This window comes from Micromys minutus (genome assembly GCF_963924665.1).
Source record: "Micromys minutus genome assembly, chromosome: 32".
NCBI lineage: Eukaryota > Metazoa > Chordata > Mammalia > Rodentia > Muridae > Micromys > Micromys minutus.
In genome coordinates, this window is record NC_137967.1 from 1,909,928 (window position 1) to 1,930,991 (window position 21,064).

Genomic DNA, 21,064 nt, shown 5'->3' on the forward strand with positions numbered 1-21,064 from the left:
ATGTGCAGAGCGGCTTCAGACAGCGTGAGTGTGGCAAAAGCTCCCAGAAAAGATCATTTCTGTGGTGGGGACTAAACCCACTGCACCGACAAAACTCATTACTATGTATAAAACTGGAACGAAACAAGAGCCTGGAGACTGAGAAGCTTGCTCATCCACTGCTTTGGCTGCTGGTGGAAGGACAAGCTGGCACCAATACCACCTGGAGAAGAACCATTATGACCCAGAGTCCACCTTTTTACATTTCTGCCACAACACAGATCGAGCCCAGACCAGGAGAGCGCGTATCATTGAGCTACATCCCAGCCTTTGGTTTCCTGGCACAGGCTCTTGCTAGGTAGCTCGCCAGGTTGTCCTGAAACTTTTTATGAAGGCACTGAACTTGAAAACTCCTGCCACAAAGCTGGGTGTGGTGGCACGGGCCTTTAATTGAAGCAAATGGAAGGCAGAGGCAGAGGCAGGTCGAATTTGAGGCTCACCTGGTCTATAAAGCAAGTTCCAAGACATCCAGGGCTACACAAAGAAACCCTCCCAAAAACCAACACTACCACCACCAAAAAGAAAAGGAGGAAGGAGAAGAAGGAAAAGGAAGAGAGAGAGAAAAGGAGGAGAGGAAGGAAGGAAGGAAGAGAAAAGGAGGAGAGGAAGGAAGGACGGAAGAAAGGAAGGAAGTTAACGCCTTAGCCTACAGAGTGTTAGGATTATACACTGGCATACACGCCACCATACTCAGCATGAATAAAAAGTAAGCTATATTCTCACATACATACATATTACATGAAGCATTATTTCTAGTATAAATATAAAAACAATGTATAGATGTTCTTATACTGGATATATGAACAATTAAAATGTATCAGGGCAAGATACTCCATACTGACAGTCACTGGGGAAATGGACATCTGAACTTTAAGAAACTCTCAGACCCATTCAGATGGTTTAGGACAGAACACAAACATCAGAGTTAGCACTCAGAAGTGAAGTCCTATTGCATGACTGGAAATGGAAGAGAAAAACAAAACAAAACACCAAAAAACACACAAACAAAAAGAACCTATGTGGCATCTCAAGGACTACAACAAGGTACTGCACAGGATCTGGCAATCCCACCCCTGGACACACCTCTAAACAAAGAGGGCAGGTTCCAGAGGGTATCTCAACATCCACATTAACAGCGTCAGTATCCCCAACAGATAGTGTGGAAGTCAACTGAGCACCTCCAGACTGATCAGTGGATAACAGGGTACATATAGCTGTATATATTGATCAGTCTACCCAATCTTAAAAAGGAATTCTAAGACATGCTCCAATGTGAAGTCTTTGGAGCCACTGTGCTATGTGAGATGAGACAGTTTATGATTCAACTTATATAAGGTGCAGAGAATAGTCAGAGCAGTAAGGAATCACTGTGACCTTTAGAGGCTGAAGGAAGAGGAAGTGGGGAGTCACCAATGGGTAGAGCTTTGGCTTTGTACGATGAGCACAACTCTGAAGATAAATGCTGTGACAGGCCATAGCATTTTGACTGATTACTACTCAACTGTATATTTAAAATGATTAAGACAGGGCTGGAGAGATGGCTCAGTGGTTAAGAGCACTGACTGCTCTTCCAGAGGTCCTGAGTTCAATTCCCAGCAACCGCATGGTGGCTAACAACCATCTGTCATGAGATCTGATGCCCTCTTCTGGTGTGTCTGAAGACAGCTACAGTGTACTCATGTACATTTAATAAATAAATAAATCTTAAGACAGCAACTTTTGTCATTTGTTATTTAATGACATTGGAAAATGGGAGAAATATTAATAAGGAATAATTTGTATAAAAACAAATGCACAAAAAGGTTTAAGATAGACATAGCATAGGTCAATTAAGAATCTGTTTGCAGGCTGGAGAGATACAGTTCAGTGGTTAAAAGTGTGTGCTGTGCAATCATGAAGACTGGAGTTTAGATGCTAGCAAGCCCAGTGTGCAAGCATCCCTGCAACCACAGCTCTGAGAGGGCACAGGGGGATTTCTGGGACTTGCTGGCTTCCATCCTAGCCAATAAAATGTGACATCCAGGTTCAAAGAAAGACTATGTTTCAGGGAATGGGGGTGGGGGTGGGGAGTGGTGACACAGGAAGATAGATACTTGAGGCCCTCTTCTGGCCTTGGGGCCTGTGCAGACAGACATAGGGCACAGATCTCTTTCTGTCTCTGTCTGTCTCTCTGTCTCTCTTTCTTTCTCTCTCTCTCTCACACACACACTATTTAATACTCACTTTTAAAATGAGGAAAGTAAACTCTGAAGAGAGGAAGAAACATGTTCAGAGCCCTAAGCTGGTGAATCGTACAACTGGCTTCTAACACAGGTCAGTGTGCTTCCAGAGCCTCATTATACTCTTCACTGAACTTTAGTAGTTAATTACATCTGCCTGATAACAGAGAGATCAGGCAGGCAAAACCCAACAGACTCAGAAAAAGTGGTGAGAATAACAAAATAAATTGATAGCATTCTATAAAATGATAAGGTAAGTTGATTTCCTCTTCTCTAACAAACCAAGTGAACAAGCAAACCCTAACTGTAGATAGAAGCCAACAGCATAAAGGCGGCACCTGACTGGGAATTTCTTCAGTGGACTCCAAACAAATTTAATTATGAGCATGTGAGAGGATGATTAAGTATCATCCAAAGTTAAGTTAATTGAGCTACCATATGGCCTCCACAGGAATTTTGAGAATGGAAACAATATTAAAAAAGGAAACAAGATAGGGAGGGGAGCAGAAAGGAAGAAAAAGTCAATTTTTAATTACACCCACAGTTTAAAACAAAAACAACTGCTCTCGTGTGCTTGTGAAGATGTGTGTGCCACAGCATTATGTGGCCCTTGTTTGGAACAACAGCTCTTAACTAGACACTGCTGTGTACCTAAGGAAAGCTTCCTGGACTCTCTTGGCTCTGCCTCCATTTTGCCAGAGGGGCTCTTAGGTTACAAACCTGCTACTGTACCTTGCTTCATGTGGGTTCTGGAGAGCCAAACTCACCCAGGCTTGCATGTGTAACTACTAGACCACCCCCATAACATAACAATAGTGTGAAAGATACAGCTCTACTTCCTACGTACTACAAAGTATGACCCAGAAGTTAGTGTTGCAGCATGAAGTCTACTTAGCACATAAAAGAGGAAACAGTCATAAGACACAGGAAAAAAAACGTACAATTTCATGGACTTTTAAAACAATGACCCATAAACAGTTACACATAGCAAAAACCATATATGTATGTGTGTGGGTAGCCACACTGTGACAAGTCCTACCCTAACTACCTCTCTCCAGCACAAGACTTGCAAGCTCTAGAACAGAACACAAAACCTGGGGTTTTTCAGTTCCGTGTTCTGAAGACATCGATCAACCTCTCTGTTTAAACTTAAAACAAATCAGAGGTAGAGCAGACAGCCCTAGTTCTGTGGTGTTACACATGGCCTATGCAGTATCAAATGCACTTAAATGCATGGTACTGCATCTTCTACTGCCACAGCCACAGTGCAGAGATAGAAACTGCAGACAGATATTCTCAGTAACAAAAGAAGTATGCCCTTAAGTTTGCTTTAAGACCTAAATATTTTAATAACAGTGACTTCTGAGAAACCACAAATGTCAAGCAAAACTCATCACACAAGTGAATGGCTACTGCCTCTGGCAAAGCAGCAAGGAGGTGCTCACACCAGCGCTCACTGCCGTCCTTACCCATGTAGGCTCGCTCTCTCAGTGACAGGCACAGAATGCCATAAACTGACCTCACAGAGTTTGCCATGGTTTGCTGATAATGCAAACATGGAATGTTTGATTGTGTGTGCATGTGTGTGCATGTGAGCATGCACATGTGTGTTCAGATGTGCATTTATGTTTATGTACGTTTGTACATACAGGCCAGAGACTGGCGCTGGGTGACTTACTCTCACTCTCCCACTGGGCAGGGTCCTTGTCTAACTAGCCGGCTTGCAATAGGGAACCCATCTGTGCCTCCTATGCTCCTGGATCACAGGTGGGCTGCCATATGGATGCTGGGAATGAAAACCCCAGTACCCCAGGGTTTTTTGTGGTAAGTGCTTTCTCACTGAGCCATCTCCCAGCCCATACACATAACAAAAACACAGCACTGCCACAAAGAAACTAGAGCTACGGTGAACAGGTCCATGAACTTACTAAGAACTCTTCCTAGTTACAAATACGTATTTCTAAAGATTAAAATCCTCTGGCAACTAGTATTTGAACCTTTCTGGAATTTCCTTACTTACTATAAGAAAACAGTCTAGCTCAGAGGGCACTGAGAGAAAACCTCTAGCTCCCCTCTTCAAACCCCATGGCATTTATACAGCCTCAGTGACACCAGGGTCTGACAGTAGCAATGTCATTCAGAAAGGATCTGAACACTCAGACTGCAAGCGGGCCACGAAGGTGGTTCTCACGGTGAAGGTCTCTATTCTCTGCTCCTCCAAGACAGAAAGCACAGGAAATATCTTACAGCTTAAGATGTAGTGAGAACTAGAAACGGCTACGTGCTCTCGATGTAGAGTCTTAAAGGAAGAACAGTTCTAGACAAAGGTATTCAGATGGCAGAACGTATAACTAAATTAGTGGGTTAATGTCTAATTAAAAAACAAATAAAAACACTTTGAGTCACCTCAGCAATATAGAAAGGGAGGGAAAGGACAGAATGGGAAAAGGAAATGTAAGGTCATGTGAGGAAGACAACTCCACAGACACACAGCACAGGTGCACACACAAAGAAACACACAATCAAATGTGCACACGCTCATACGTGCATAAAGAGAAAGCAAAAAAGATACAAACACACACAAAGCATATGAGTACCTTTCAAATAAAGAACATGGCAGTCAAGATGGTTTACCAGCTAAAGGGGCCTGCCAGCAAGCTTGGACCTGATCCCTGGGAACCACGTAGTGGAGGAGAGAACAGACTCTCACAGGTTGTCCTTGAACTCCATCCTCGCTCCAAGTTGTGCACATGCCAGTGCGTGTTCACCCACACACAAACAGGACTAGTGACATGGCTCAGTAGACAAAGGCACTTGCTGCCAAGCCCAGCAATGTGGAATCTATATGGTAAAGAGCCATCCTCAGACCAACATACACACTCTGTGGTATACATATGCCCACCCTACCATACACAATAAACAATTTAAAAGGAAGAAAAAAGGGAGAAAGAAATAGTAAGTAAAATATAATAAAATTTTAAATAAATTAGACAGTACTAAAACAGAAAACAAGATGCCCCATAAAGAGATATATTCACAAGGGACTAAAGAGTACAGAAAAAAATTCTAGCTTTTATATTTTACTCTAGCTAACGTTATGAATTTTTAATTATTCAACACAGAATATTAATTAAAAGTATACTTTGCCATGGGGTTCATCTGATACATTCCCCACACACAATTACAGTAAGTCAAAAACTGCAGTTTAGACTAATTGGATAGGCAACAGCTCCCTCTGTTCCTGTAATGAACGACTTTCAGCTTTGTAAGAGATGCCCTGAATGGCAGCCCCATTAGCATCTATGTTATCAGGATGAAGCACCACACAACAGTTCATTTAGAGCTCCCAGGAATCAACGACTCAATGCCCATTCACTCACCTTATCCTTGAAGATGTGTGGATTTTGGTATATGAAATCTCTGTAGCTTTCTGTTCGCACTTTGTCCTGGGGTAGAGAGAGCAAACCACCATGTTGACAGGCACAGTTTAAGCAAATGAATTCTTCTATGAACTTATCCTGCTGAATCACACAGGGCTAGCTTCCACAGCTACATGCTGCCGGGAAATCTGAGCTACTTATTTTTTTTTTTTTTTTCTTTTAAAAGAAAACACTAAAGAACATAAATAGCAACAACACAGATTTTTTTTTTTTTTATTTAAAAAGTATCCGTGGACAATCAGATCTAGCCATTAGTTTGAACTGTGTATTTTCCCTTCCACACCGGTCACCAAAAGACTCAAGAGATGATAAAAACTAAGTGAAGGTACCCTTTGAGCAGAGCCTGGCTCCCTGCACGGGAGCTCCAGAAAAACAAGGAACAGAAAAAATAAAGCAGATAAAAGAAAAGGTGAAGTACACAGGGATCATGAGGCCACACCAAGGAAGTTCTAAGAAAGGCACATCCTTATCTCGTCTACAGTACTGCTTTGTTACTGAAATGTCTGCACTTGGAAACAATGCCTAGAAGCCCGTAGGTCTAGAAGGAAATCCTGTGAGCCGCACAGCACACACTACCAGATTCCACACTCTGGAGTCTCTCATGAACCGTGAGCATGCAGGCCCGCAGCACCCTCATGTTCCTGCCGGCTGGTGACCAAGATGCACCCTTAAGTCAGACATGCACAGCCTGCAGATGAGGAGGGGGAGGACTCTGCAGCCAGTAAGGAAAACTGCATATGGTAAAAACTGGTGCCACTACAAGAGAGATTCTAGCTTTGGTTTTCATGAAAAAATAAAATAGTCACTCCACTGTTACCTGTGGGCCTCAATTTTATGGATCCAGCCAAATAAGGATGAAGAGTACCTCAGACAAACAACTGCATCTGTCTGAGCCCTGTCCTTAGCCTGTGTGACCTGGTCACCTTTCCCTGAGTAATGTAAGCCACAGTGACCTGTCTTCTCACTTCCCCATAAAATGAACAGCAAACTTACATCAACACGGACAATTCCTCCAAAACTCCCTCTAAGGTCTTCTCCCCAAAAATCCATTTCCTCTTTGGTTTTTGGCCAAAGATGTATGTGTGGGAGAGGGGTGAGTGGAGGGGGTGTGGGAATTTCAGGGAGTGGTCACTAATTTTCAATTAGCATTGGGAATGGAGCAAATTAGGGGGAAAAGGTGGTGGGTAGAATTATGTTGTCATTGTATAAGTGTATGAAATTCTCAAGAATAAAGAAAAATTATAAATAAATGCCCCCCTTTAAGTGAATATCATTTTATACATTTTCTGTGGCAACAAGAGAACTCAGAGTGGGCATGAGTCACAGGTGCAGCAGCTTGGAATGCTCTCCCCATCACGCCGCCTCTGCGCTGTCTAACTCATCAACAGCATTCCAACTGCAGTCCTAATAGCATGCAATGCTACCTGGCTGAGCTATGCTCTTCCCAGTGGCCCCTCATCACACACATCTGTATCTAGCAGAGCCTGAGCTGAATAACTGATGTTTTGCTAGAAAAAAACCCCACAATCATGAACAGGAAAAGCACTAAAGAAATCACCTTAAAAACCATTTCCAAGCCAGTGTGGCAGTGCATGCCTGAGATCCTATGAACCCTGGCAGTGGGTGCTGAAAGGTCATGAGCTCAAGGTCATCCTTGGCTACATAAATTCAGGGTCAGCCTATGCTACAAGAGAACCTTTCTCAAAATAAACAAAACAACAACAAAGAAAAACTGCCAACCAGTCTATAAAAAGCCTTACCCTCGGGATTTCCCAATCTTAAATTACTTGTCTGAATCAAGTAGGCTTTCTGTAGTAAGATACCACTACACAGTTTATTTGTGCTAACAGCTTCTTTGGTGAAAAACAGGAAAGACAGCCTGTTCCAAGGCACGCCTACTTCCCAACTTGGCCAATATCAAACCCATCAATGTCTCCAGGAGCAATTCTGCACCACAGGAAGGGAAACTGAGGCACAGACAATCAATGGCAGTGTCTAAGTGAATTTCCTAAAGGGAAAGACGACCCTGCAACCCTTCGGGTAAAGACTCCATGTACACCCCAGGCTCTTACACTGGCCACACGTCACTCTCTAGTTGCTGACAAACATTCACAAGAGTCGTTTTATGCACACCAGTCTCCCCTAATCACATTCCCATTGCAGGGGCTTTCAGTGACCATGACTTGTCTGGAAAAAGACTACGCAAGATCCACAACAAAAGGGCACGCAGCACTGAGCTGACAGATTTATACAGCTGGGCTTAGATGAGCTCTCCTTTACCACAAATAGGAAGCGAGCCCATCTCCCACATAAACCCCTTCCTTGTGTGAGACTTATTGTCTGTAATGCTATGCCAGCCTCACCCAGGTGACAGCAACTGTGACGTGCATTAATAATGGCATGACACTCTTTTACAGTCCTTGGGCTTCCTTTACATAGACTAGTCTTTGGAGAGAGGACTTAGAAAAGGATTTTAAGGAAAGAGAAGGTACCATCTAACATTCCTGGAGATAAACATTAAGAATTTTAGTAAATTTTATAACCTAACATTTAGTTTATTTTATGCTAGTCAGGTATAGTAAGTTTTGCTGAGTTAAAACTCTTACTATGGTGATCTGTAACATCTGATAAAATGTACAGTCAGCAGGTAAAGTTAGAAACTACTATCTTATATAGACATGACCACCGTGACTATTAAAACTGAAGAGAGTCAAGTGTCAGGTCTAACCACATTAGGAAACATTTTTATATGATCAGTGATTTTGTGGGTTATAAGTCATGCTACAAATACTGTAAGAACTATTTTAAATTAAACTTTATAAGATTATTACTTGTGCAAACCAAGTCAGCATTGCTATATTAAAAACCAAACGAGTTTCTCTTCCTTTAAAGAAACTAGGCCTGACATTTAATTACCATGTAACACTGTAGATGCTACTGGGAAGACCAGAGCCATCAAGCAGTTGTTTGTGCCAGTGTTCGATTTCAAGGAAAAAGTGGCTTCCTAAGAAAGACGAGTGCTGACATACATAAGATTTACGGGGTCTTGACACCTCTGAAATCTTCTCATCTTGGAAGCACACACGCGCGCACACACACACACACACACACACACACACACACACACACACACGACTATTAAGAAAATGCCTATTCAGTAGGATTCTCCCTTTGGCAGATTTGATGCATATGTGCTCTGTCCAACCTTTAGCATTTCTTCATGTATCCCATAATGCCCATAGGAGCTGAAGTAGACGCCATCCTCATCCTCCTGTAGGTCTGCAATGGTAGTCGTGGAGGAGCAGGTTCTGACATCTACGTTCATCACAAAGTCCTGCGCAAATTGTCTGTAATCAATTTGAAATACACCCTTGAGACAGATTTATTGGACCATGAGAAAAGGCAAGGCTGGAGGGTGAGGAAGGGGAGGGGGAGAAGGGCGGTGTGCCCTGCATCTTAAATCCTTCTCTTTAGCTGAAGCGCCCTACAGCGCCCCCTGCTGGGCCAGAAGCAATACACTATTTTATCAACCGTTTTCCCGACTGTTCTAAACATCCTTTGTAAGCATCTAAATCAATGGAGTCCATTTAACTTCGAATGTTCCTGAAATGGGTTATATGGGGAAAAGGAAAGCCTATCCACTCCAGTCCTCACACCCGGGTGCTGACATATTTACTGATCTACAAGGTACACAGAGGGAGAAAGACAAAAGGGCAGAAAGTGGAGCTAGGAAGTAGGAACTTGGATAGACTCTGCTCTCCCTGGTACCAGACGTTTTGGCCAGCCACCAAACAGGAACTCAGATCCTGTCAAGCAGCTTACACATCCAGCAGGCAGAAGCCGGGAGACATACATACACATGTGAAGGCCTGTGCCCACCTCCACAAGTTCCCCAGGAAACCAGGGACCCCAGAATGCCTGTCGGTGGAAAAAAGCTTCCCCATCCATCTGGTTCTCTGCTTAACTTCTACACTACTGTCACATTCAATTTTTGGCTTTGTAAAAAACATTTCAACGTGTTTTTCCAAAACCTAAAATAATGATAATTCTTCCATTTCTGAAAAACTAGGACAATTCAAGTGGAGAAGCCAATGACAAACAAGAAAATTGAAAGGCAGCAAATACTTTTTAAAAGAACCATGAGAGGGGCCACGTGCAAAGCAATTATGGGGTTACTATGGTTCAGAAATATGCAAGTCTACAATGCACCACGAAATGCTACATGTCTTTAATACTCCTAAAGCAATGCCTACACTGAGTGCCTAACATCCCAGGCACTCTTACCAGCAATTATCCTGCGAGCCACCCAAAGCAGGGTTTGGCTGGACAAGTACTTACTTCATCTTCTGCAGATCCTCACGCGCTCGAGCCAATGCAGCCTCAGCAGACAGCGCCCGTTCCTCCATGTGCTTCAATTTTTCAACAACAGATGTATTCTCACTGAGGCCATTGGGGTAGGAGAAGGGAGTAGACACTGGCTCATAAAGATCTTCTACATCTACAGGGTGAACGAACATCGTTATCGGGCCGCCTCGCAGCGGCACAGGTTGGAACCAAACAGGCCTAAGTGCCTACCGTGGTCAAGTGAGAAAAATTATTAAAGCACTTTTCGCATAGTTGGTATCCAGGTTCTTTGGTTTGATCTCCTGGAGTATGACAGTCTGCTTCTGACTAGCTAGCTAAACTGAACATACGCATGCATGCATACACTGAACCAACCAGACAAGAAGGAACGCTAGTGTTTACTGTAAGCTTTTAAGTGTGAGCACAGTACATCACATCTCACGCTCAATGCAGCCTGAGGTGCAAATAGTTTTTCCTGTTTCAGACACAGAGAAAATAAATTTCGAAAGAGCTAAATGACCCATTCAAAGTCATATAGTTATACTCATGGGTTATCCTGCTGGGAACAAGAATGAACACAGTGGTTTGTGAAGGAAAACAGGCCAGCACTAAAGGGCAAACAAAAAAATCCTACTTAGAAGTGCATTTAAAACAGATCTTACAGGGGGTGGGTCTGTAGCAGAAGAGCCAGCAGCAGGGTGAACCAGCCAAGCTTAAGATCTCACAGCTCTGCCCTGCTGGGAGCCATGTTGATGTGTGTGGTACATATGACCACCAAGGGCCACGTAGGTGTCTATGGTTTGTGCTGCAGCCTGAAGACACATCGTCCATAGGCTGCGCTGCCGGGGGGCATACTGATGTAAGTAGCCTGTGCTACCACTTGAGGCCATGGTTATATCCAGTTCCTTGCTGCCAAAAGGGGCCACACCTGGGTCCGACGCCCTACTGGGGTCTGTGTTGATGTACATGGTCCAAGTTAGCACCAAAGGCCTTGCATACGTCCTAGGTGTGTCCGGCAGCCTGAAGAAGACCATGCTGCCGCTGGGGGTCATACTGATCTGAGTGGCCTGAGCTGCTTCCCGATTCCATGGTGATGTCCAGGGCTCAGGAAGCCTCCAAGGGCCTTGTCTGGGACCATAGTCCTACAGCAGGTGAGTGGTGGTGTGTGCTCATGGCCTGTGTTATTGCCAGTAACTGTATGGAAGCCCATGACCCAGTCTCCCAGACTGTGAAGAGCACAGGGGCTACTTGGACTACTTTTGCTAGTTTTGTGATATCACTGACTGCAAACACACAGTTGAGAGGGAGGGACATGGAAGGCTTCTGTGACAACTCCTACCACCTCTTCCCTCCCCATACCTCTGCTACCCATTAAAAATAAATAAATAAATAAATAAATAAATAGCAGGCAACCAAAAAAAAAAGGGACTCTTAAGCTCTCCACAGCGAAAGGCTTCTGGTGGGAGGGGGAGGGGGACAACTCAGTTCAACCCCTTCTGGTGGGAGGGGTCAGGGTACGGAAGGTACAAGCAGGGGACCAGCATAGGACTGGGAAGGGATGTGATAGACACATAATGTGACACTCCCAGGGAATCAATAAAAATGCTGTGGGGGAAAAAAACAAACAAACAAGCAAACAACAGCAAAACAGACCTGACAGAGACAGAATTGTGCTGCCACGGGCCAGGACTGTAAGCTTTCACTTCAGACCAGTACGTTCAGAACATCCCACCAACCGTGTGACCACAGGTAATGCCTTGGTGAACATGTGAAACGTGCCAATACCCAACACGACAGGGCAGAGTGAAGTGCTCTTATCACACATAAACATGGAGAGTAAACTGCTGGATGCTAATCTGCTTGACTTTCAACAGCCATTTCAAAAAGTCTTCATTCACAGGATGACAACCCTGCATACCAGAAGGTCACATTCAGTCACACCTTCACCAGCTAAGGAAGGGAAGTCATTCCTCGTGGACAGAGTACAGATAATGACTTCTATATATCTAACACCTTACCATCCCAGGCAAGACACTAATATTTTACCGCTGATCCTATGATGCAGCCAAAATCTTAGGTTAAAAAAAATCTCAATTTTAAAAATTTCATTATTAACTTCTAGTGTAGATATAACTCTGCAAACAGTGATGAAACCAGTGAGTCTTAAGAAATCTGAGAATCAGCAGCAGATTTCATTAACTTTAAGATGACCTAAAGCAACAAACACTGCTGACACCGTTTCCTCTGCAGCACTGGGGACAGTACCCACCCCGTTCAGGCTCTGCAGTGATATTTATGGAGACGCTCCTTCAAGGTTGGGAGACTAGAGCCCAAGCTGAGCCCAGCACACACAGAGCAGTCACTAACCTCCACCCACACCCAGACAGCAGTTACCTCATATGTTCGAACACTCAATCCCCAGCTGCTGCACTATGGGAAGTGAGCTACTGGGAGACTGAAAACAAGCTTCTAAGTTTATGTGTATGTGTCAGCTCGTCCGTATGTCAGCTCGTCCGTATGTACACTACACACACCATGGCCAGAAGGGACATCACAGCCCTTGGAACAGGCGTTACAGTTGGGTGTGAGCTGCATCTGGATGCTGGGGACAGAACTGGCACTGTGTGCTCTTAACCTCTGTGCCCCCTCTCCAGCCTTACCCCAAGCCCACCTGCTACCCTCTCCACACCTACTGATAAAGACCCAATGTAACTAGCTGCTTACACAATGTCTTCCCTGCCGGTGTGGAATGATCCTCTCAAATGGTCAGCCAGTCTTTCCTCCCTTTATTTGCATCTTTTGGGTATCTGGTCTCGGCAACCACAAAACTAATGCAAATCCTTACTTTGTACTTTGTTTCCAAATTCGAGCTATTGGGCAAACTTGGTTTTATTTCTGCTACAATAAAAGTTAGTCATAATTTAACTTTAAAATGCATCACCATTTAGTGATGTTAATCTTACAAACTTGAACGGGAAAGAGAAGCAGTAAGTAGTACCAGCCCCTAGAAGGTGTGGTCATACTGCACAAAGCACTGAGTTCTGACAATCATTCCAGAGAGTTCACAGGGATGCCTGTTCTCTTTAGAGAGATACACTGCTCCAACTGTGGATGCCCACAATTTACTCAGCCACTCTCTTATGAGAGAGTAGTAGCTTCTTCCCCTGTTTTGAAACAAGCTACAATGCTATAATACATTACTCTGTGTAGATCTGTTTGGAATCAGAGGGTCAATCTGTAATCTGACAATTGATGGACATCAAGAATGCAGCTTTGCTGAGGCTGGGAATACCTCAGGAGCAAAGTGAGAATTAGTTCTCATCAGCTCGGCTACATACCCAGACCTGTGATTCAATTCTGGAAAAACTGACAGCCTGGATTTAGAGATGAAGCCCTTATCCATGGAGGATGGATCTTGGATCTATAGAAGATGCCCAAAACTAAACCCACTACAGACCATGTTCTCCATCATAAAGTATAATCAATAAACCGAATGCAGAAAAAGATTTAACAATTAACAATAAATATTAACTAGATGCTATAGGAAGAAGTATATAAACAGTCTCCTTGAACATGAGCACTGTGGTACTGCAACAGGCAACCCTGTAACTGCAACCATAAAGTGGGCAGACACAGTGCAGCACTGGAAAAACCAGGAAGCACATGCCAGGAAGAGACAGGCTGGCGCGATGCTTCATCACACCTCCCAGAACAGTGGCCAACTTAAAATTCACAAACCGGTTATTATCAGAATCATCTACTGTTTTATTGACCACATAAAGATGGAAAGCAAAATCACCGCTTGAAGGGGAAGGGCTAGGGTCCATTCTCATAGCACTCTTTGCTTCGTTCGGCGTTAACAAATGGCCTGAGGCTGGCTAAGGCAGATAGAGAAGGTTCATCTTACCAAACTGAAGTAAAAGATCATCTTCCAACACTGGCTTCAGGTACTCATCTTTTTCCCAGGGCACGGGGTTGTATATGGAATTCATATATTCAACAGTAGGATTCTGGGCACGAAGATAAAGCACGCTGTATTCACTGTATGCAATGACAAAGCTCCCGAAAAAAAGAGTGGGGAACTTAAGCGAAAGAGAACTCAAATCTGCACAAGACTGGTGCACCTGTGTTTACCAGCCATTTTAAATGGCTACTGGGCATTCTTTTATTATCTGACGCAGGGAGAATGACACCAGCTCAATAAGACAAAGAACAAAACATTTGAAAAGACTTAAACAATGCAGGACGGAGAAATGGCGTAAGAGAGAGGATAAGAGCCTGTCCTTACTGAGCAGCTGGGTTCAACTCCCAGCACCCACATGCTAGCTCACAATCATCTCTAACCCATGGTCCAGAGGATCCAAACATCCTCTTTTGGCTTCTGTAGGCACCAGGCATGCAGGCAAAACATTGATAAACATAAAATAAAATAGACATTTAAAAAAGAGAATAAACTGTGAAAAAAATGAAAAAGCATATCCAAAGTACTTAGAGTCAGACTAGAAATTATTGATTTTACTGATATCTGACATTGCTTTCTGCACAGTATGGATCATCTTAGTTAGACATGACAGGGGACATGTCTACCTGGAGCTTCACAAGCACTTTCTTTCTTCATGCCACAATCCCCACAATATGAAAATGCCTAGTTTGAAGCAACAGCTCATATTTTATTAAACAGTCAGCGCAGTAACATTCTCCATGAACTCCAAAAATTTCTAAATAAAATTATTAGGTTTCCAACTTACCTTAAGTCTAATAAAATTTATTAGTTTAATGTATCCATAAAATTCAAGTCCTAAATGAGAGAAAAGATAATTCACTGATTTGAACACAATGTATTTGCTTTAATTGATCTGTAAATGCTCCTCCAATGAGGTATTTCTGACCTCTAAAGTATTACTTTATTATTCAAAATTCTGCATTAAGAACTAGATACTGCAATTTTGATACTTTTAAAAATTTAATCCGAGAACTGACCACAGGTAACAAGTATTAAAGTGCTTCTTTACATTCATTAAAAATTTGTATTTATGGGGCTGGAGAGATGGCTCAGTAGTTAAGAGTACTGACTGCTCTTCCAGAGGTCCTAAGTTCAATTCCTAGCAGGCACATGGTGGCTCACAACCATCTACAATGAGATCTGATGCCCTCTTCTGGTGTGTCTGAAGACAGCTATAGTGCTCTTACATATAATAAATAAATAAATCTTTTTAAAAATATTTGTATTTATTTTCATGTATGTAGGGGGTATCTGGGGGAGGGAGAGTGTGATATGTGTCTGTAGGATATGCTATAGCATACAAGTGGAGGTCAAAGAATAGCTCTGTATATTGGCTGTCTTCATCCACCTCTGTGTGAGTTCTGGGAAGCAATCTCAGACCTGCGGAAAATGGGTAAGAGCGCTCACACAATAGGCATAATTTCGATTTTCAGGACCACATAAGAACACCAGGCAGAGGTGGGAGCCTCTTGTAATGCCAATGCTTGGGAGGCAGAAGCCAGGGATGTTCAAGGAAGCTGGCTACCTAGACTAGCTGAGTCAGCGAGTTCCAGGTTCAAGGAAGAGGCCCTGCCTCACAACTGAGGAAGACACATGATCTCAACTTTAGGGAAATACTCACAAGAATAAAAAAGGTCTGGGAATTTATAAAATTTGAGTCTAAATGTCACAAGCAAACTTGCCTTTATTCTAAGACATACTCACCATGTTTATGGACCATGCTATCAATATTAAATTGGTGCTCCAACTTACAGTGTGAAAATGTTTCCTCAGCAGAGGTGAACAACCTGAAGAGACAAGCAATAGCCTGGTGGAACAGTCTCCTGGGACAGTCTCAGAGGATGTCAAAATACTGAAGGTTAGCACTTCCTCCAGGCCCCACGCACCAGTTACCTAGCTACAGCCTCCGGTTTCCCTCCGCCCCTCCAGTCCTCCTTATCCATCTTCTCCCCCTCCCTCCCTCTTTCTCTCTCTCTTCCCATGTATCCCTGGCTGGCCTTTCCCCCTCTTCTCTCTTTCTGTTCTTCTCTGTCCCCTTTCTCTGCCTCTATCCCCTTCTTCATGTCCCAAATAAACCCCCTTTTATACTAAGCCTTTCCTATGGCTGGTTCCTCAGAGGGGTACCTTAGCATGGGTCCACTGAGGTGCTCCCTCTCTCCTGCACTACAATGCAGTCGGTTTATAAAACAGCGAACGCCCCAAATTTACCCAGAGGCTTCTGGGTAAAACAAAAAAACTCTCTCTGACATATTTGTTTTCTCTCAAGTCACAACAGTTCCCTGCTTAAGCGAGCCTTTCTTCTCCCTCTGAACCCAGCATAGCGTTTTTAGACACAAAGCACAATTACACAGTTGGTGCATTCCCAATGTGCCAGATATCTGGCGACCTTGGGTTGTCCCACAGCACCTGCATTACAGCGTGAGGGATAACAACGTTTCTTTTGTACGTAACCTCCAACACCGAAGGACAGGAAGGAATATACACTTCTCTTCTGTATGCCTAGCACACAGGCGACTCTCAACAAATGTTTGCCAAGATAGGTCATATCACAGAGCACTGCACCACAGATGCTCAATAAATGTGAGTGTGCAATCATTCCTCCTCTCCAATGAGGCGCCACCTAGAAACGATAATACGCCACCACTCAGCGTCATACACGACACTGGGGGCGGGAGCTCAGCAGCGCTGGCCAATGTCAATCACCCCTTTTTCAACAAAGTCACTTCAATTCTAAGATGTAGGATTTTAAGTGAAAAGAGGTGTGCCCTAGAAACATAAACCGCAGCTTCGTGACCTTGAACAAGTTGGTGGCTCTTGCAGCCTCATTTCCCTTAAGTACAAAGGGGCATTTATTCCTCCCTCAATCATGGAAGTGATCTAGGACTGTTTAAATGGCTCGACTGAATGTTACATGAGAACATTACTGGTCATATTATAGGATGGGAGGAAATGGAAGCGCTCTTCCAGACTACGCGCTTTCAAAGTCTGGTAGCCCAGGAACAGAATTAAAACCACCCAGACTGTGTCTTCATGGAATCAAAGGACTCCATCCCTGATTTAGGACTAAGGTGTGGAGTTCAGATTTTCTGTGTGTTTCCGAGAGGGTCTAGCTAGGTAACTGAGGCTGGCCTGGGACTCATGACCATTCTCCTGCCTCAGCCTCCAGGCCTGGCTTAGTATCTGGAGGGAGAAGGGGTGCAGCAGAGGCAAACCCAGAGCGGTTCCCGGCTCCGCCCCCCAAACCACGTGAGCAGCCCCTTGTCAATCAGCCGTCACGCGCGGGCCGGGCCCTCCAGCCGGCCACGTGCTCGCTCGCGCTGCGGCGCGCTTCCCACACCGGCACGAACCTGTCACAGAACAGGCAGGGTGTGTGCTGCCGGCCGTGCGCGGGCTCAGCGTCCGCGTCCTCGTCCTCCCAGCCCGCGTCGTCTCCGCTGTCCGACAGCTCCAGGGGCTCCGGCCCCAGCTCGGCGCCCTGGCCTGCAGAGCACACCGTGAGCACCGGGACCCGCACCCGCCCACCCTTGCCCTGCCGCCCCACGCGAGGGACCCACCGTTCCCCGCCGCCAGCGAACACATGGCCGCCGACCAAGCGCGCGGCCGCACAGCGCGGCACCGGGGCTGGGAGCGAGCGAACGCGGGCGCGCGGTAGCCCCAAAGCAACCCACTCGCGGAGCTTGAACCTGCAGGAGAGCGCTTCCGGGTCACGTGGGCGTAGGGGCGGGGCGCCGCTCCAGAGCCTGGACGCTTACGCAACCGAGGCAGCCAGAGCTTACAAGGTTGAACGCGACTTGTCACAGCGCCCTCTGGCGGCAGAGGTGGCCAGTGCAGGCCAGGCTCGGAGGCTCAAGGGAAGACCAGGAAGCTCCATTAATCTGTACCCCTACTAAGAGTGCTAAAGTGGTAAAGTGAGAACCATAGCCTTTTCCCTCAGGCAGATGGGCAGCAGTAATTCTGGGTAGGTAATGCCTCCAAGCTGCAGCTGAGACTGGACTCTGCATGTGACATGTTTGAGGACATGGCCAACTGGGCCTGCAAAATCGCCTAAAAAAATTTGCCTGAGCAAAAAACAGCTCAGCTCGGCTTCCCACCATGCACACCCTCAAGCCAGCGTACTGCTGATCACCGAAGCTCTTTGGTGGGCAGTTCCTCCTCTCCCCCACCCCACAGGAATTTGCACACATCACCATTTTAAAAAGTATTTTTATTGAGAATTTCATACAGTGTATTTTGGTCATATACTTTCCACCCCTCTCCTTAATTCCTCTCAGATCTGTCCACTCCCATGTCCCTGAATCTTACCTTTGTAGCCTTTTAAAAATGGATTCCACTTTCTGGGGTCCACATACTCTGGGTGTGGGGACTACCTACCAGAAGCTACAGCCTTAAAGGAAGCTCCCTTTCTGAGAAACAACCACTGTCCGTGGCTCCTCAGTTGGGAGTGGGTGCGCTAGGATCCCCAGCCCCTCCATGTTGCAATGTTTACTGGCTTATCTTGTGCAGGCAACCCCAGCTGCTAGCTTTATGAATGGAGTATGTCCAGAAGAGTTTCCCTCCAGTCCTCCCAACCTCTTACAGTCTTCCTACCCCTCATGACGGTTTGAATGTGGCCCCCACAGAATCATGTGTTCGAATGCTTGGAGACTAGCACTTTTGGGAGGTATGGCCTTGTTGGAGTAGGTGTGGCCTGGTTAGAGGAAGTGTGTCGTTGTGGGAGCAGGCTTTGAGCTCTCCTATGCTCAAGCTCCAGGAAGTGTAGGGTCCAGTCCCCTTCTACTGCCTCTGGATCAAGAGGTAGAACTCTCCTTTAGCACCATGTCTGCCTGCACACTGCCATGCCTCCCACCACGATAATGGACTGAACCTCTGACTGTAAGCCAGCCCCAATGACATGTTTTCCTTTATGAAAGTTGTCTTGGTCACAGGAATAAAGACACCAAAACACCCCTCTTCCTAGTCACATCACCACTTCTAAAAAACGGGTTGTGTTATTCCAGACACAGCCTGTTGTGTTTCTTACTGTTTACCATCTATATCTTTCCCGTCTCCTTTCCCTCCTCTCCCTCTCCTCTTTATCTCCTTTCCTAAGCGCCACACTCCACAGTCCAGCTCACAGAATGGGACAGAACCTATCACGTGTCACCTTCTAAAGCTCCCTGACATCCAAGGGCATTGCCAGAAACCTGCTGACCCCCTTGGCTAGCAGATTGCTCACTGATCTGTCACCATCTTGATTAGCACCTGCTGAATAAAATCATGAATGTACGGCCTTTCTTTTATCTGAGCCCATCCCACTCTCCTTACATAGACTTCTTTCTCTAGCAACCGCATTTTCCTGTTGAGGGAACCTGCTGAATCATAGTGGTGCCCAAAGGTTGACAACAACAGCTATGCCAGTCTAGAAGGCGAGTGGACCAGAACCTTCCTTGAGGCTGACATCTCGCTGCAGCGTCGGGCTTGGGCATGGGCTATTTTTCTCCCCTACACATGAAGATAGATCCTTCCAGACATCATTCTACTGTTATTGAGATCTGACTGTGGGCTTACTCTCACATGTTTGATGTGCAGAAACAGTAGAGAGCAGTTTAAAGCTGGCCACTGAGTCTAGCCACCTTCAGAGCCGGCAAGACTCAGTGTGTTCTTATGAGTATCCCCAACGGCTGCTTGACTTCTCAAAGCCCAAGACTGTTATGGTGGAAATGCATCCAGGTTCCTCCAAGCCCAGCCACAGGAGAACCCCGCCAGCAGGAAGAAAACTTCTATTGAGATGGGGTTTTACTATACAATCCGGGGAGACCTTGATGCTCCTGCCTCAGCCTCCCCAGTGCTAGGATTACAGGCCTGCATCCAGCTGTCTCCTTGAGGCTTGCATGCCAAGATCCCAGCTGCTCTAGAAGGACTTACCACTGACAATGTCCACTGTCTTCCAAGAATATAAACCCAAACTACAGGGAATGATATTCACTTAGCAGTGTCCACCAGAAGTTGAAGTGTGATCGGGACAACAGATGGTCACTGAAGTCAAGTTACTTGGTTCCCCCAGCACAGGAGTTGTGCCTGCCCCATGAGGGAACTGGCACAGTGTGTTCCTCTGGATAGACTCCTCCCTGCCTGTTTCATGTATATCACCAACATAGTTCCACTGGTAGACTTCTTACCTAGCATGCATAAAGCCTTGGGTTCGATCCCAGCACTACAGAAACCAGGCATAATGGGGCAAATCTAAAATCCCAACACTAGGGAAGTAGAGGAAGAAAAATCCTAAGTCCAAGGTCATTGTGGACTGCTTATTGAATTTGAGGCCAGCCTGGGCTACCCAAGACCCTTCGCCAAAAGAACAGAAAAGCGCCCCACACTGAGACTTTCACAGTATAATATCTGAGAATTTTAGATTAGCCACTGTTTGCAATTGCAAGGAGCCTGGACCAAAAGAGAAACGCAGAGTTTAAGTTTTATGCATATACAATATACTAAGTTAACTGGAGACCTCTAGAAATACATGGACGTGGGGGGTACTTTAACAGAGTAGTTAAAGAAGCCAGCTGCAGAGAGCTGGGAAGATGGCTCGGTGGTTAAGAACATTTGCTGCTCTTCCAGAAGACCTGAACAATGTGTTCCTAGTATAAACACAGGTAGGTCTGGAACTCCATGTCCAGGGATCTGATACCCTCTTCTGGCCTCTCTGACACACACGCACCACACACACACTAAATACAAGCAATGGGATTGGGCTGATTGGGGTTTATCCTGACCCTGGCACTTCCTAGCTTTAGTTTTCAGCTGTAGAGCCTTGAGCAAGGCACTTAGCAATAGTGGATATATAAGGATATATATTATATATTGCATAATATAATATGCAATATAAGGATAAGAATAGAAACTGAACAGAAGTTTAAATGAAGAGGAGAGATATGGGGTAACAGCACGGCTTTACAGGGTTGCTGGAGTGCCAGGAACCTGCAACCTAAAACTGTTCAGACGCCTGCAGTGTTAGGAGGGGCTGTGATGCCATCTCAGGG

The 21,064-nt window shown here is 45.2% G+C and overlaps 1 protein-coding gene across 1 annotated transcript in view; it reads right to left on the reverse strand.

The window, feature by feature from the left end:
• Positions 1-17,725, reverse strand: part of PRMT3 (protein arginine methyltransferase 3) — an 81,017-nt gene extending 63,292 nt beyond the window's left edge. The window contains exons 1-8 of the mRNA XM_080909154.1: positions 17,600-17,725; positions 17,393-17,525; positions 15,750-15,832; positions 14,791-14,840; positions 13,950-14,052; positions 10,037-10,196; positions 8,904-9,045; positions 5,639-5,704 (exon numbers count right to left, since the gene is read on the reverse strand). Of these exons, the coding sequence (XP_080765280.1) occupies positions 5,639-5,704; positions 8,904-9,045; positions 10,037-10,196; positions 13,950-14,052; positions 14,791-14,840; positions 15,750-15,832; positions 17,393-17,525; positions 17,600-17,624 (762 nt within the window). The 5' untranslated portion in view covers positions 17,625-17,725. The remainder of the gene's footprint in view (positions 1-5,638; positions 5,705-8,903; positions 9,046-10,036; positions 10,197-13,949; positions 14,053-14,790; positions 14,841-15,749; positions 15,833-17,392; positions 17,526-17,599) is intronic.
• Positions 17,726-21,064: the final 3,339 nt, after the last annotated feature.